Genomic DNA, 16,329 nt, shown 5'->3' with positions numbered 1-16,329 from the left:
TGGAGAAGCTGCAGCCAAACTCCCCTGACAGGACAAGGGACAATGAGAACAAACTGAAAACCATGGAATTCTCTCCAAGCGTGTGAAAACTCTTCACTGTGAGGGTCACAGAACAGGTGACCTCGAGAGCCTGTGGAGATTCCATCCTTGGAAATACAACCCAGCTGGACCCAGCCCCGGGCACCCTGCTCTGTCTGTCCCTGCTTTGAGTGGGGTTGAGCTCCATGATCTCCAGATGTCACTTCCAACCCCGACTGTCCCTTGATTCTGTGATTAAAATTCAGTTCTTTGGCAACACCCCGTGGATTTGATGCTGAAGGACCCAAAGCATTTCTGTGGGGCTTTTAGGACAGATCTGATGATACCATTCTGGGATCCATCACGTTAGGAGGAGAGGATGGAGACACACGGCAGGGTGGTGGTGGGAAGAGTGGAGAGAGAAAAGGGATGTCCTAGGTGGGTTCAGTGCCACTGTCAAAAAGACAAGGGTTGAAAACACTCCAATCTTTCTGCCTGGTTGAGCCTCCTGGGACAGCGGGGAGCTGGAATTGCCATGACTCTGTCCGGAGCCTGTGTCAGTGCTCAGGCAGCTCCTCTTCCTCCCCTCCCCATCTCTCCTTTCTCCTCTTTCTCTCTTGTGTCCTCCCCGGTCAACACTGAGATGGGAATGATCCCAAATCTCAAACTTCCCAATCTCCTGCTTTTTTAACACCTGGCCCCGAAAGCCTCTCATTTGCAATTTGGGTTCTAACACCAAACATCACTTGTCAAAAATCCCACCCTAAAAGCCATTATCTTTCTGATGGGAGAAAGTCTCACCCCAAAACCATTCACGGCCCCTTTGCTCAGTCACAAATTTCTTTCTCCATAAATCTCCCACCCCTGGATTTTTCTGCTCCACTTTGTTCCGTTGCTCATTGCAACCCTCTCGCCTCATGCTGTAATCTCAACCACCCCTCCTCGTGTCACCCTCGCCTCTGCCCTTCTGTTACCAACCAGCCCCACGGAGCTCCAGGAGCGTTTGGACACCGCTCCCAGGGATGCCCAGGGTGGGATTGTTGGGTGTCTGTGCAGGGCCAGGGGTGGCACTGGATGATCCTGGGTGGCACTGGATGATCCTGGGTGTCCCTTCCAGCTCAGGACATTCTGTGATTCCCTGGAGTGGGGCAGGACAGGAGGGTGGCAGAGAGGGGTCAGTGCTGCAGTGCCGATGGCATTGGAGCCTGGTGGTGACATGAGTGATTGCTGGGGAGGAATTGGGGCCCAAATGCTCCTCAGGTCAGACTGGGTGTGAAGAACAGCCCAGCTGAGATTTTGAGGCCTCAAGTGGCCGTGTGGAGAAGTCAGAAGTCGGCCCAGACAGCAACGGGAGCTCTGTCAAATCCCCTTCCTGCCCAGTTTGTGGCAGTTCGGGGTCAGTCAGAGCTGCCCCAAGCTCTAGCACGGAACCCCTTTGCCTGAGGAGGCCCCACCACAAAGGGCCCCGGGGCAGGGCACGCAGATCCCCGCAGACGAGAGCGATCCGCCCTGCCTGAGCACTGCGGGCTGCATCCCTCGCATTCTCCATCCCTCTGCCCACCGGCGGCTGGATTAGTGTTGCTGCAGCAACAGCACTTTTGTAAGGCGAGCCCATTCTGGGCGCGCTGCTCCGCTTCGGGTGACTCAGGGCTCTGTCATGGGCTTGAAAGTGATTTTGGCATCTGCTGCCAGCGCTTTGTCTGGCACGGCCCGCGGCTGGGCTCGGGGTGATGTGCCAGGAGGGCCGGCAGGATGGGGGCAGGGAGGCAGCGCTGGCCCGGGGCTGCTGCTCGCCACAGCCCAATGGAGCCGCTGACAAGGGACGGGCTGTGCCCGGAGCCGGCTCCCGCATTGTTCCCCGCACCAGAGAGAAATGTTGGTTCGGCAGCGCCTGCTCAAAGCGGTGCCGCTCTCAGCTCGGGAAGCACAATCAACTGATTTGCCATGGGAGAGGATCTATTCTGCGTGGGCGGTGATAATATTATTCGACCCCGAATTTACATAAACGCATATGATTTGCATATGCAAATGTAGGCTTCCAGGCTGTGGCCGCAATAAACACAGCGAGATTTTCAGCGCTGTAAAACCTTTCCTCCAAACAGAGACGCTGGGATTTGTTTGGGTCCTGGCAGGGCTGACCCTCTGTGTGTGCCCCAGGTCCTGGCAGGGCTGACCCTCTGTGCGTGCACCGGCTGTGAGTGAGGCCATGCCACCTCCCAGGGCTGCTGTCCCCTCTCCTGCCACTGCCAGCCCAGCCTGACAGCCTTTCCCACCACGACTCACCCTCCTTTCCTGCCACCTGCCCCAAAGCGGCCACCGGGGGAGGGAAATGTGTCCTGCCAGGGACAAGGGGACAGGACACTCGGACCAGAAAGAGCATCACAGAAATCCAGGGAAGGAAGGGACACATCTCCACTCAGGCCAGTGAGGGTGCTGGACATCTCCCACTGGTCAGCCAAGCCCTCTCCACATGCCTCCAGTCTGGGGAGTCCCTTTGGGGAGGCCGTGGTGGTGGGTGGCCTCAAGAAGCGCTTGGTGCCAACTGCCTGGAAATCACCCACGGTGAATCACAGCCTTTGGCACTGGAAAGAGGCTTCCCAATGCTCAGATGTCACGGAAAACACCCCGTGGAGGGGAATTACCACATCCACTCAGCTGTCCCACGGTTCGGGGTGGGATCTAAGGGGGATGCCTGGGCTGCCTCTCTTTGGAGAGTCCTTCCCTGCGCCCTAAGCCCAGGACTGAAGCCCCCAGGCTGGTTCTGCTCCTACAAACAGCCTGAGGTTACCCCAGGAAGGAGGAGCCCTGGCCTAGGAGGGGACAGGACAGAGGGTCAGTGGTCACTGGGGGCAGTGGTCAGCTGGGCTGCCCGTCCTGGGCACTGTGGCCGAGACTGAGGCACCGGTTCTGTCTCAGCTGGAGGAACTGGATCTTAAAATGTCTTGTGTCCGATCCAACATGGAAAAACCAAATTGAATCTTGTGGAAATCAGATCTAGAATTAGTCCTGGTGGTTTCTTGTGGTGAGAAGTGAGGCTGCTTTAGTCCTGGGTAATGCTATTCTCTTTCCATGGAGAGCAGAGCACTTGGAGTGGAGGGTTCTGGGCTCTGGAAAGGTGTGAGGCACAACCTGCCATGAATATTGCAGGAAAGACTGAACCGTGTGCCACTGGCTCTGCTCCAAAGCAGAGAGCTGGTGCTCAGTGCAGCTGGTGCTCTGCCTCCTTCCCAGGGAATCTCAGCTCTGTTGGGAAGCACCACGAGGAGCAAGGCACGGGTAAAAGTTGGCTCTGCCCAGTTCACGCAGGTCCCAGCAGGGATGGGATGTGGGCTGGCCTGAGCTGAAGGCTGGCTCTGGACTGTTGTGCTTTAGGACTGCGAGTGAAGTGATGCTGAGGGATTTTCCCAGGCCAGGGTTTGTGTACCCTCACAGGCCTTCCCGGGAACACATCCCACAATCTAATTACACACTTGTCTCAGTTAATTTTAATCCCAGAGGTCCAATAATTTCACCAGGCAGCAACAATAAGCCTTTGAATAAATGAAATGGTGGCTTTTGGGCCAGTCCAGACAGGACAAGGTGTGAGAAATGTGCTTTACACCCTCCAAATGGGAAAGGGATACCAGCAGCATCCGAGGGGTTTGAGACACTGCAGAAGGGGTTGGTCCTGGAGCACAGCTCCTCTGGGCACCTCGATCCATGTGCTGGGCTGGATGTTGGAGGGGAGGGGAATATTTGGGACCATCAGCAGGGGAGGTGACTTGTGCTAAAGAGGCTCCTGGGTGATAAATTTCCATCTAACCAAAAATCTGGGGAAGAAGGAGGAGGGGGGGGATGTTTGGAGTTGTGGGATTTGCCTTCCCAGGTAACCCCCACAGGTGATGGAGCTCTGGAGGAGGCTGAACCCCTGCCTGGGATGGGAAGGACTAAAGGAACTCCTCACTTGGCTTTGCTCGTGTGTGCAGCAGCTTTTCTTTCCCTATTAAACTGCCTTCAGCTCAAGCCATGAGTTTTTACACTTCCACCCTTCTGATTCTTTTCCCCATCCCCCTGGCAGGGAAAAGCAGCCCCTGTGTGGGGCTTGGGTGCCCGCCTGACCTGACCCACAGCAGGTTCTTCTGGCTGAGCAATGAACTCCTGTTCCTCGCCACACTCTTGCCATCATTTGTGATCTGCAGGATCTGTTTTGTATTCACCTGGAACTGCCTCTGTCCAAGCAGCAAATCCAAATATTGTGTCCTCACCTGAAGGAATTCAGCCCTTCCAGTCCCTTGCTGGGTTTTTGGTGTGCTTTCCTCATTTTATAGGAAATGCAAAGATCAGGCTGCAAACAGAGCCTGGGGTGCAATAATGAGATAAATAATGACTGAAATATTGTCATGTTGGTATTTTCTGTTCTGAGAGCAAATCCAACAACAGCTCCTAAGAGGCATTTCCTATCATCCATCAACCAACACGGCCCCAAAAATCTGGGCAAGAGGAGGAACAGCGAAGTGAATTCCTGTAGATTTTGGACAGCTTCACTTCTGGATTAGTGAGCACTGGAGCACCGACTGCAGAGACCATTCCATAACAATGTCTGTCAAAGTGGCCCTAACAGAAAACCTGACCTATATCGGTGCTGTGCAGATTTGGGGGCCCTTTCCCAATCTGCATTATTTCATGGCCATTTGCAATTAATTTTATCATCCACTGAGTGCCATCCACTCCTGTCTTCTGTGGCTTCCTTTGTGCTGTACCACCCTGAGCAGTGTGGTCATGATCAAACTTCATCATGGAATCCTCACAAAACCATGGAATGGTCTGGGTTGAAGGGACCTTAAAGCTGATCCCATCCCTACCCCCTACCAATGGCAGGGACACCTTCCCCCAGCCCAGGTTTGTCCACATCACTGATCTCTGCTCCCCCACCCCAGCCCTTCTCAGTGTTGGACATTCCTTGCAAAACTCTGCTGTTGACTCCTCACCCAGGTGAAAAATCCCCTTTTCTGTGTTTTGTAACAAATAATCTGATCTGGAGTTATGGGAAATATCCTTTACTCCCAGAGTTTTTGGTCAGGGATAGAGATGAATCGATCTGAAAACTGAAATCTTTTCTTACAGGTTGCTGAGACATTTCTTCTTTTTAATCATGGGGGATATGGCTTTTTTTTTCCTGCCCCATTCCAGCTACAGTAAAGTTTAACTGAGTTCAAAGCTGGGGAGTTGGGTGAAGGGATGGGGACCCTCTCGTAGGTGATATTGGCCAGGGAACTGAGGAGTTACTGGAGCCTGATCTGACTCAAGGAACTGAAATCCCAACCCCAAAGCAAATGTTCTTTGAGTATCTACACCCTTTCCTACAGAACACTTGTCTAATGTAATTCATTCCAGCACCCAGGGGAGGATTTTTACACCCAGTTGTTCATTCCTCAGGTGTTACCAGCAACCCTTGAATTCACAGCCTTCAGAACCACACCAGAAATCTGATTTTCCAGTTTGTGTGTGGTTTCCACCCAAGCACAGAAGTCAATGCACACCTTGAGCCAGGGTCTCGAGGCTTGAGGTGGAACCCAAGTGTTTCCTCCTCCAAGCCCTGATCCATGGACCAGCCCCAGGAGCTTCTCTGGCTGCTGCATTCCTGGGCTGAGGGGATTGAGGGGGAAGCACAGCTGAACCTCAGGCTGGGTTGGACACCAAAGACCAAGACTCCTGTCCCACGAGGACCATGGACACTGTCAGGACTGAAACTACAACCCTTTGAGCCAGGACTCCTGGGCTGGGCTGGACAAAGGCAGCTCCTGCAGAGCAGGGCTGTGGTGGGAGGCACGTTGGCCTCAGCCTGGAAATATCTGCAGTCGATGGGGTCACAGCATTTCTGAGCAGCTGGGAGGACTCATCTGAGTCCTCTGGGCACCAAAGGCTGATTTTCAACAACTCCAAGAGCCTCTGAGTGTGTCCATGGTGGTGCTGTCACCAGGGTGTCCCTCTTGTCCGGCTCTTCCCAATCCTCCTGGCAGTGTTTTGGGCAGAGGTTGGATAAGGGATGTCACAAAGGTGTCACTGTTCCCAAAAGGATGTGACAATAACAGCCCCAGCCCCAGTGCACAAGGGGAGGGTCTCCCTTGGGGGTTTGGGTAGAGCTTCAGCCTCCAAAACTGTGATCCTGAGCATTGCACCACAGCTTGAGGCAAAGAGTCTCTTTTATATCAACTCCCAGCTCCTTTTAAGTTCTCACTTAGGAGCAGCAGCCTATGCCCCACCAAACCCACAAACAGGGACTTTGTTTCCAGAGATCTTATATTCAGATTTATAGGGGAAAAATGAGCAAACTGAAACGAAAAGTAAAAACACAGAGACAGCCACGTTCTGCATAAACCTCTTGTCAAACAGACAGCTGGTGGAGTTCATTAAAAACTCATTAAAGGGGAGTTGGTTGTTACCAAACCTAATCAGGCCAGAGCAGATAACAGGCAATAATCAGAACTTAAAAAGACAATTGAAATACATTGCAACAATTAAAAAAACCCACAAAAAACCAACAAGAAACACCCCCCCCCAAAAAAAAAAAAAACCATCCAAGAGACCTCTGCAGGTAAAACCTGCCCTGCAAATGTATCCCTGGCAGCAAGAAACCCCCAAAGTCCACGTGAGGAAGAAGCAAGGAGTAAAGAGCTGAGTGGCACTTGTTAGGACTCCACCAGAGCTGTGAAAAGATCCTGTGACATTTTTCAAGGACCACTGCAAATTTCTTAGTTATAAATCTCCACAATTTCTAGAAAATAACTGCAGGAAAATCGGGTGACTCTGCGACACAGAAATGGGATCAGAATAAAAAACCCCTCGAGATTTCATCGCCCAACACCAACCCCTCCTGCCCCAAACAGGGGCTGTTTGTTGAGAAGGTGGAGGAAGATCTGGAGCCTGAGCCAGGGTGGTGCTGGAGGGCAGCAGGGAAAGTGCTTCTCATTCAAAAGTGTGAGGACTGGGAAAGGTGCCAGTTAGACTTGATTAGATTTGTAAGATTAATTAAAAGCAGACAGGTTCAGTGAATTGTGAAAAAGACAAATTAGCAAATTAGCAAATCAGGAAAGCTATCTTCAGAAAAGGAATTAGAGACTTCGGCTCCTTTATCAGGGCAAATTTGCTCTTCAAAGCGTGGTTCTTTCATCTTCCAGGGGTGGCAAAGCAGCTCCACTGACAGTCCTGGGGATCAACAGGCACTTCCCAGGCCTGGCAGTGAAGCCCTTCCAGCCAAGGCTCCCAGTTCCTTGCTCAGGTGGCCGTGGATGTTTGGTTGCCTCAGCAGCAGCCTCTGTGTCTGCCGATGTGTGACTGGAGAGGGGAATCCCAGGGAATCCCCTGGCCAGGGCACAGTCAGACAGGGCAGGGGAGGAGTGCTTGTAAAGGACCCCCTGCTTTGCAAACACCTGTTTTGGGGTTAGTTTGGGATTTCTGAGGAGGCCTGGATATGGTCCCAGGGATAGGGAAGAGAGGGTTCCTGGCGTGGGAGAGCTGGGGGTCTCGAGACACCTCTGTCCTAAGGAAAAGCTTATCCCAGGAAAAGCTGCAAATCAACAGTCAGGGCACGGGTGGTGTTAAAGGACACCGAGTGTTAATCACAGCACGACCAACACAGAAATCTCAGCCTGTGTCCCATCCAGACATTGCCTTTATCCTGAAAACTTCACCCAAACAACCTTAAAAGATACAGTCTGATATGGAAAACTTCTCACCACATCCAGCATCGCTGGGACTTTTCTACAAACTTCAGGATCATTGAACCCTTTCCATTTGTACATACAAAAGGGACCTCAGATCAGGTCAGCAAAAATGAGATTGCACTGCCAACAGGAGGCTAAAACTCAGCTTCAGGTAAGTGAAGGAGCATGAGCTGTAACTGTGTAAACGATATGTAAATTTTATAGCCGAGATCCTGACAAATCCTCCCCATTTCAGGTCCTTTAGGAAAATCCCTGATAGATGCACTGAGGGGTGTTGGGAACTGGATGAGGCTGTGGGCATGAGCAGGAGCAGGTGAACATCAAATTTATCTCGTCCCAACAACAGCCAGTGAAAAACAGGTGTCAAGTCTGGAGCCACTGGGCTGCTCCATCTGCCAGCAAAGGAGAGACCAGGAGGCTCCATCCCTCCCAAGATCAGGGCTGGGACAGAATTTCTGGACCTTCCAGAGGGGCAGCAGCAGCAGCAGAGGGTGCCTCGGTGACTTCACAGAGCACAGTTGGGTCAGACATCCCACCACAATTCCCTTGCTGTAGATCAGTATCCTGAGGTGCAGCTCAGAGCTCTTTAGAGAACAATTCCATCCCAAGCTCCATTTAGAGCTGCTGCCTTCAGGAAACTGAGAGGAGGAGTGGGATTAAGCACAGAAGGGGTGTCAGACCACTGGATTTGAGTCTGCAGGTTCCAGTCTATCTGCTGGGACATGATCACAACCATGTGGACACAAAGAAAATCCACGAATCCACCTTCAAGAGGCCTTTGGAATGAGCTCCATAATGTTGTAAAAATGATAATGGCTACTCAGTGTTTATGGAATGACTTTCATCCAGGACCGTGATGTGTCCACACTGGGAATGGTTGGGCTCTGAATCCAGAGTTCTTTCTACCTTAATGCTCACAAATGTTCCATATTTGATAGGGTGTCTCATGTTGAACCAGCCAGACCCCAGTTCGTGAGACCAGTTAGTTTCAGCAGCTGCTTAAAACTCCTGCTAGACAAGCCAAGGATGCTTCATTGAGGCCTGGCACAAATCAGAGGACAGGCTCAGGCTGAGCAAGATCGCCACAGACACAACTTTGGCTCAAGGCAAGGCTGACAATGGCAGGGAGGGTCAGCAGCGGGGCAGAGCTGCAAACTCCAGTGGCCCAGCCCAGCAGCACTGCCAGATGTACTGGGGGTGCTGAGCTGCTGCTCACACCGAGGGTTCTGTCACCAGCAGCCCCTGTGCCTGAGCAGCACCCCAGGGGTATTTCTAGAGGGCTGCCCGAGGTGATGCTGAGCCTTGGAAACTGAGATGGGAAGGGCAGGGCAGATGAAGATGTTGCTCAGTTAAACCATAAAGTGCTGTGCCTTACACCTGCATGTTTTAACAGACAGCTCAATTGTTCAGTCTTTATTATTTCCTAGTTAAGGTTTGGAGATTTTTTATTTCAAACTGGCTGCTTGGGCATTTTCCTGCCTTTCCATGTAAAATCCAGCCACGTTGAACTGTTTGACCTGGCAGTGGAAGGGTCTGATGAGCATCACTGGGACTTGTATCACCAATGTTGGGGGAAGAGAACCTTCTCCTGCTGCCTACCGCCCTGCTACCCACGGAGAGAATGTCCCTTTGTCCTCCAGGACAGCAGCAGAAATCGGGTGCCCCCTGAGTGCCAGCTAAGGGATGAAGGTGAAATTCAAAGGTCAGGAGAGATTTAGTGACTCAGAGCCCTGTCCCTGGGGCTCAGGCTGCCCTCAGGGAGGGAGGACAGGTTGGAGACACCTCCCCTGGGCTCACACACCCCTCTGAGAGGGATAAGTGAGAACATGAGCTAAAAACCTGTCCTGACCTGGTTGGGGTGGCAGTGCCTCGTACCTGGGCACAGAAGTGTTGTGTAGAGCAGGGGGCACAGGAGGGGCCACCAGGTTAGTCCTGTGGATGTGGGGCCACTGGAACACGTGGGTTGGGGTTGCTCAGTTGTGCTGGGGGTCCTGGTGAAGGCACCACCCCCCATTAAATGCGCACTGGGAATGGACTGACCCAGGACCTGTCTGCCAGAAGGAACCTCAAAGATCACCTGTGGCAGCCCTGGCCTCAGCCAAGGCTGCCACAGTCACGGGAGGGGTGCCTGAGAACATCCCTGGAGGTGTCCAGTCCAAGCTCCAGCTCAGAGTGCGACACTCCCAGCTTCAGGCAGGGTGGTGCAGTCTGATACTACAAATATCCCAGGACAGTCCCTCCTCACCTCCCTGAGGCTCAGAGCCTCAGCTCCCCGCAGCGAGGAGGATCCCAATGAATGAACCTTTGGCATTTGGTGGTTGCCCTTTTTTGGATTGCACTGGAGAGGAAAGGTCAGCCCTGTCCTGTTTGTAAGAGCCCTCCACGCAGGCACAGCCTGCACTGAGCAGCCCTCGCCTCCCCCTGGCCACCCTGCACCAGCCCAGCTCCTCCCTTTCCTGGTGATCCTTTCCACCTTCCAGCACCCCCTGGCCGCACTCCAGTTTCTCTCCATCCCTCCTGAGCTGTCACTGGGGTGGGAACTTCTGCCTGACCCCATCAAGGTGAGAGCTGGGGCCGTGGGTCAGCAGGGAGGACAGCTGGCATGGGTCATTTCCAACATTTCCAGCTACAAGGGTCAGGTGGCCAGAAACACCCCCTGAATTCCCAGGGCTCTTCCATGGGGACCCTTCAGCAAGAGCTTCACTTTGGCCAGTGCTGTTTTTAGTGAAGGAGTCAATCAAGGACCAACTGGTTTGCAATTAAACTGCCTCTTGAAAGCTCTTTGTGGCCACTTAAATTTCCTTCCAAGTTCAGTTACAAGACTGGTAACAGAGATTTGTGTCTTACGGGCAGAAATACTCTGGAGTGGGTCAGAGCCCTTCTCCCTGGGCTCCTGTGGCTCCAGGCTGTGCTGGCCCTGCAGGCCAGGGTGGGTCCTGGGGCTGGGGCACTCCAGGAGACAGGAGGGATTCATTTCTGAGGGAATGAAGCTTCCTGATATTCAGGAATGTGGCACTGCTTATTGCTCTGTACTGTCCTGCTCTGGGAGCATTTGGAAGCTGCTGCTGAAGTCAGGACTCCACTGCCCTGTGCCATGGCAGGGCTGGAACAAAACGGCTTCAGGGCTGCTTCCAACCCAAACCACTCTGGGATTCTGTGCAGGGGAGGGAGAAAACCAACAAAAGATGCCACCTGGAACACTCTGCCGAGTCCTGGGGCGTGCTGAGGCTCACGAGGCTGTGCATCCTTGGAAGATCTGCTCTGGCAATGGCTGGGACTGCCCGCGGTCCTGCTGGTCAGGACTCGGGATGAACCCCAATTCCAGCTCCAAAAGCCCTGGTTTTCATGGCATGGATTGACCCACTTGGCAGGGTGGGGATAGGGATTCCCACGGGCTACACCTGGCTGGTAAAAATGCTGAAGAAACCCGGTAAGCCCACAAAGCCCTTCAGAACCGCAAGATCCCAAACACCTGTGGCCAGTGAGGCGCTGGTGGCCGTTTTCATGAACAGCCACAGGTCAGCCCAGCTTTGCCCCTCACTGCCCCAGCCCAGCTTCACTCCTGCCCAGCACCACCCCAGCCCCCCCGCCCTCCCCAGCAGATGCTCCTGCAGCCCTGGACAATGAGCTGTGACTCTCTGAGGGTCCCCACCAGTTGTGTTCACACTCCTCCAGCAGCACCAGCAGGAGGGGACCTGTGGTTGGTGCATCAGCTCTTCCAGCTGGTGGGGCTGCTCTGGTTTGGGGTGCCAGAGCTGCACTCCTGGCCTCCATCACTGACCACCTCCATCATTCCCTCAGTCATTTCCATGGAATATCCTGAGCTGGAGGGACCTCACAGGGATCATTGAGTGATGCTGCACTCAATTTTACTCCTTCAGAATAAAGCTGCAAGGGCCACGTGCCTCTAACAGGACATGGGCTATGGGATAAAAATGTTTTGAATCTTCAGAGGAGGAAAAACTCAGGATTTCCAAGAGCATGAAGTTCCCATTTGTCCCGGCAAGGTGAGGCCCTGACAGTTGAAGGGGACCAGGTAAATGTCACCTCTGGCTTCATCTACATAAAAAGGTTCTCACAGGTTTTTCCTCAGGAGGAAGCTGCTGTGGGATGAGTGAGAAGATGTTTTGAAGTTTCTCTCTGCCTCTTCCTAAGGGCCCAAGGCCACTGGGATCCTCAGCCAGCTGCCAGCATTTCCTGCTTCCTCCCAAAACATTTCTGAGGGGTAGACATAAAATTTAATAACTTTTGATGGACAGAGCCGTTCTTGCAGTTGCCAAATCATCTGCTTAGAGACGAGGGAATGCTGGATGGGGAGAGGCACCTGGTGACAGTCACAGTTATGGGCACTGACTCATCACTACCAGATCTTGAGGGATGATGAGACGAGTGAGGCTGAATTTTTTACACCAATGACCCCAAAGCTGACTCCTTTCTCCAGGCTAGTGACACACCAGAGGTTTTCAAGGCTTCTTGGGGAACACTGCCCATGGAAGAGGAGAGCTTTTGATGTTTCCCTGCAGTTCATGGGTGGAAATGTCTCTCTGATTGAGTTCCTCAGCCCCTGCACATACATTACATCCTGGGAGTGATTCCTGCTTGTTTCCTGGGACACAATCTCTCTGGTGGCCTGCACTGATGCAGCTCTGGCCAGGGGCTGGATTTCCAGCTAAATTCTCCCAGGACAGTACCACAAAGCTCTGGGCCCACCCATCCATCTCCACACTCTGCATGGACCTGTCTTCCATACCTTGATACCCCCAACCCCAATGGCTCAGACATGTCCTGCCATCCGTGGTATTATCCATGCCATCAGGCTATTTGGGATTAAAAAAATGACTGGAGGTGTCTTTGGTGTCACTACCACCCCTTTTGCTTGGCCCTAAAAGGCCTTGGCACGTCCCATGACTGCTGCCCATGGGGCTGGGAATGGCCACAGCCCCGCTGCCCCCTCTGCTCCCATCCACTCATGAAGGGTCAGGAGGAGCAGCAGCCTGGTCTCCATGGCCTCATCGCAGCTCCCCATCTCCTCCTTCTCTTTTAGCAGCAGTAACCAGACAGCCCAAGTGTTGGACACGTCTCTGAGGGAGCTTTGTTGCTCTCAGCTCCTCCTGTCAGCACTCACAGGCAGCATTTCACTGACCTTTTCCCATCTGTGCCCCATTTGTTCCCTTGCACGGCTGTAATAGGATGGGAGCATGTGAAGAAGGGTTGGACCTGTGTCAAAATCCCTCCCCTGCTTGCTGGAGGTTCCATCCACAGTCTGAGCCACCCCTGGACCTCACTCAGAGCTGCCTGGCTAGGGACAGGGCGATGTCAGGGAGTTTCCAACAACCCAGCTGGGCTGAAACCCCCTCTTGGCTCCTCCATCCTGCTGCCATCAGCGAGCCTGGGCACCGAGCGCTGGGTTTGCAGCTCAGGGACCTTCCCTGTGCTGTGCACTGTGCCCGTGCCCAGAGCTGGGCCAGGACCCCCCCCGCAGAGCTCCGGGGCTGCACTTGGGCTCTCCTCTCTCTGGACAATGTGACCTGATGGCCACGTCCTTCTCTGGCCCCTCAGCAAAGCACAACCCACAAACCCTCAGCAGCTCCATCCCTCAGCCTTTATCCCCTGCGCTGTCACTGCTGCCGGGTGCCTGGCATTGTCTGGCTGCACCGTGGAGCAGCAGGATTATTGCAGCCGCCCCCAAACCCATTTCCAAGGTGATCAGACCCTGTTCTCATCACCCTTCTATTCCCTGGGCACATCCAGACCCTTCCTCCGCACCACAGGAATAAACATTGTTCTCCTTTCTGTCCCACAGCAGAAAGGATCCGTTGTGACGCTGCTGCCAAGGCATTCCCTATCCAGCAGGAAAACACCCAGGAAGGTTGTCCCAGCAGCACAGGGGCCCTGCCACATGAACTGTACCCCTGAAAGTCTCGTATTTAGCAGAGATGGCTTTGGCTGGGGATAAGGAAGCCCAGGGGAGCCCTGGTCCAGCCTGGCCTGGGGGTGCAGGACACCAGCACAGGGGACCAGGCTGGGGCTGTGCCCCACCTTTGCTTCCCTTGCCCTGTTTTGGGGTGTGCTGAGCCCTGCAAGTGGGGCTCATCCACCAAAGCCTGCTCTGTGCCTGCCTAAAGATCAGAGGGTCAGGAAGACAATTGGAAAATGATGTTTTTTTAAGAGCATAGATAATGCCATGCCACTGCATAAACCTCATCTCCGCAGAGCAGATACTGAAAGCCTGCAGTGGGACCAAAGGAGACCTCAGTTTGTGTGCTCTGGGAGCATTGTCTGTGCCTGAGCAGCCAGGGAGCCCTGGCCCAGATATTTCTGCCCTCCTGCTCCCTCAGCCTTCAAGAAACCTCTAAAACCCCACAGCATTTGCAGCCTCAACCCTACACGGGGCACCTCCTCACATCCCTCCAGCACAGCAGAGACTCTCTGGCACTTTGGCATTGCCAGAATCTACAAAAAATATGCAAAACCTGGATCTATGGATGAAATTCCGTGGAGAGTGTGTTCGACTCCCTCCTTTCCCAGGGATGCTGCTTGCCATGCTCCTGGTGTCTGTGCCCTACATCCTCTGTATTGTTCCTCTGGGGTGAACTTGGAGGGGTGTGGGAGAAGGGAGTGGGGCAGACACCTGTCTGCAGCGTTTGTTCCTGAAAACAGGGACAGAAGACATTTTGCTCACGGGGACATTTTTGCTTCACAGGGGAAGACGAGACCTTTTTGTCGAGAAGGTTTCGGTTCCTCGCTCTGAGAGTTGAAACCCTCCTTGATTTGGGCATTGAATCCTGATTTATATCAAAGCCTGAGGCAGGTCAGGAGCTGGTGGGACGCTGAGAGCTGATGTCATGGCCAGGTGTCCCTGCCCCACGCAGCTCCTGCCTTCAGATCCAGCCCTGGCATCCTGACCTGTTCCAGCGCCCGCCGCGCGCCCCGTGCCCACACAGCGGCGCCCAGATGGGGGAGAGAAGGGAGGGAAGGAATCAAAGTGCTGCTGTCTGTATTTCAGGAGGCTCCCCTGCCCCGGGCTGAGGGCCTGAAGTTCGGCAGGCACGCTCAGGGCGAGGAAATAATTTAATTCTCCAGGAAAACCTGCTGTGATTTAGCCATTTCATGAACCTTTGAAACGCTTCCTGCGCGGGGACTTCTCATTGTATTCTCAGTCTTTCTCCTCTGGAATGGCACATTCTCATTCCCAAAGTCCACAGTAATAAATGGATTATTAAAAAAAAAAATTGTCTTTTCCCTTCTGAATTGTAAATATTCCCAGACATGGCAGTCCATTCCCAAGTTCACTCCCACCTACTTCTTGCCATCTCCATGTTGGCACTGAAAGGATCTAATTCAGTAATAAAAAAAAAGAGACTTTTCTGGAAAGGCGAGAATAACCCAAGAATCTCAGTAGCACCAAATTCCACCATCTCCCTCTTTTCCCTATGGATCATCAGGCTCACAGCCCCTACCTGGCACATACAGAAACTTAACAAGAGATATTCCAACAAGAAATCCTACATAAAGACAGAAATAAACGGAAATATTCTGTTATGCAACTCGCTGTCTGCTGGATTTAAATGACCTGGAATATTTAATTCTGTGTTTCTTGTTCTAAAGGGCTTCCAATTGCATTTTGTAACTGTATTTATTTGTATAGTGTTAGATTTATTTAAAATAAGTAACTCAGGTTACTTATCAGCCTCATTATAAGATACAACCAATCCTTTTAAAAATTATTTTTCTCGTTGGTGCAAGGAAATTAGTGACATTTCCATAATTAAAATGACCAAAATCCACCTCTGAGCAATTTTACTAACGAATGTTTTCTCAGGTGCCATTTGCGTTATTTGCCGGACTAAATTCACGACAGAATACAACAAAAGAAGGGAAAGAAGTCCAAAAAATGCAGCAACCAAACAGAAAATAGAATTAATTTTTTTTTTGTTTTTTAAAGGATCAATCGCAGTTTCGTGGAAAGGAAGAAAATCCCTGTGGCAGAGTCATGCGAGAGACAAAATTCCCATTGCACAAGGAAATAAAACCGCATCCTTTCACATCTGAACCAAGAGCCCATCGCTACAGTGCCGAAAATGGAGAAATTAAGAGTGGTGGGGAAGCCTCCATTTGCGCAAAGGGAAACCCAGGCATGGCCCTTTCAAAATAACCCCCAAACTTTTCATTGATTTCATTAATTACAGGTCAAATCTGACGAAATTACGCTTCGACTCCACCATGCAGCCGTGGGCAGCTCCGCAGGGCGAGGGGTGAAAAGGAAGGAACACACAGCTCCCATGGCTAATAATTAATGAATTCATTAATCAATCATAGGGAGAGGAAGGGCGAGGGGAGGAAGGAATCTTACCACCAAATTGGGTAACCGGCTAAGACCTTTGTGCCATTGAAGAGAAAAGACAGAATTAGTCCAAGCAGGTGGTAATCCATTAGTCCAGGCTGGTGCAAGGGGAAAATCGCTGCGAAGTTTTCAGAAAAACATGAAGTGCCAAAATGAAGAATCCCCCTCCTCCCAGGAAAAAAAAAAAAAAAAAAAAAAAAAAAAAAAGGGGGGGGGGGGCAAAAAGAGTGAAACCAAGTCCCTCGTGGCTCGGGTGACTTTCTG

The 16,329-nt window shown here is 52.3% G+C and overlaps 1 protein-coding gene across 1 annotated transcript in view; it reads right to left on the bottom strand.

The window, feature by feature from the left end:
* Positions 1-16,287, bottom strand: part of WNT3 (Wnt family member 3) — a 42,796-nt gene extending 26,509 nt beyond the window's left edge. The window contains exon 1 of the mRNA XM_032091697.1: positions 16,075-16,287. Within this exon, the coding sequence (XP_031947588.1) occupies positions 16,075-16,154 (80 nt within the window). The 5' untranslated portion in view covers positions 16,155-16,287. The remainder of the gene's footprint in view (positions 1-16,074) is intronic.
* Positions 16,288-16,329: the final 42 nt, after the last annotated feature.

The sequence above is a fragment of the Corvus moneduloides genome, chromosome 26 (genome assembly GCF_009650955.1).
Source record: "Corvus moneduloides isolate bCorMon1 chromosome 26, bCorMon1.pri, whole genome shotgun sequence".
NCBI lineage: Eukaryota > Metazoa > Chordata > Aves > Passeriformes > Corvidae > Corvus > Corvus moneduloides.
This window is presented reverse-complemented; position numbering and strand designations above follow the sequence as displayed.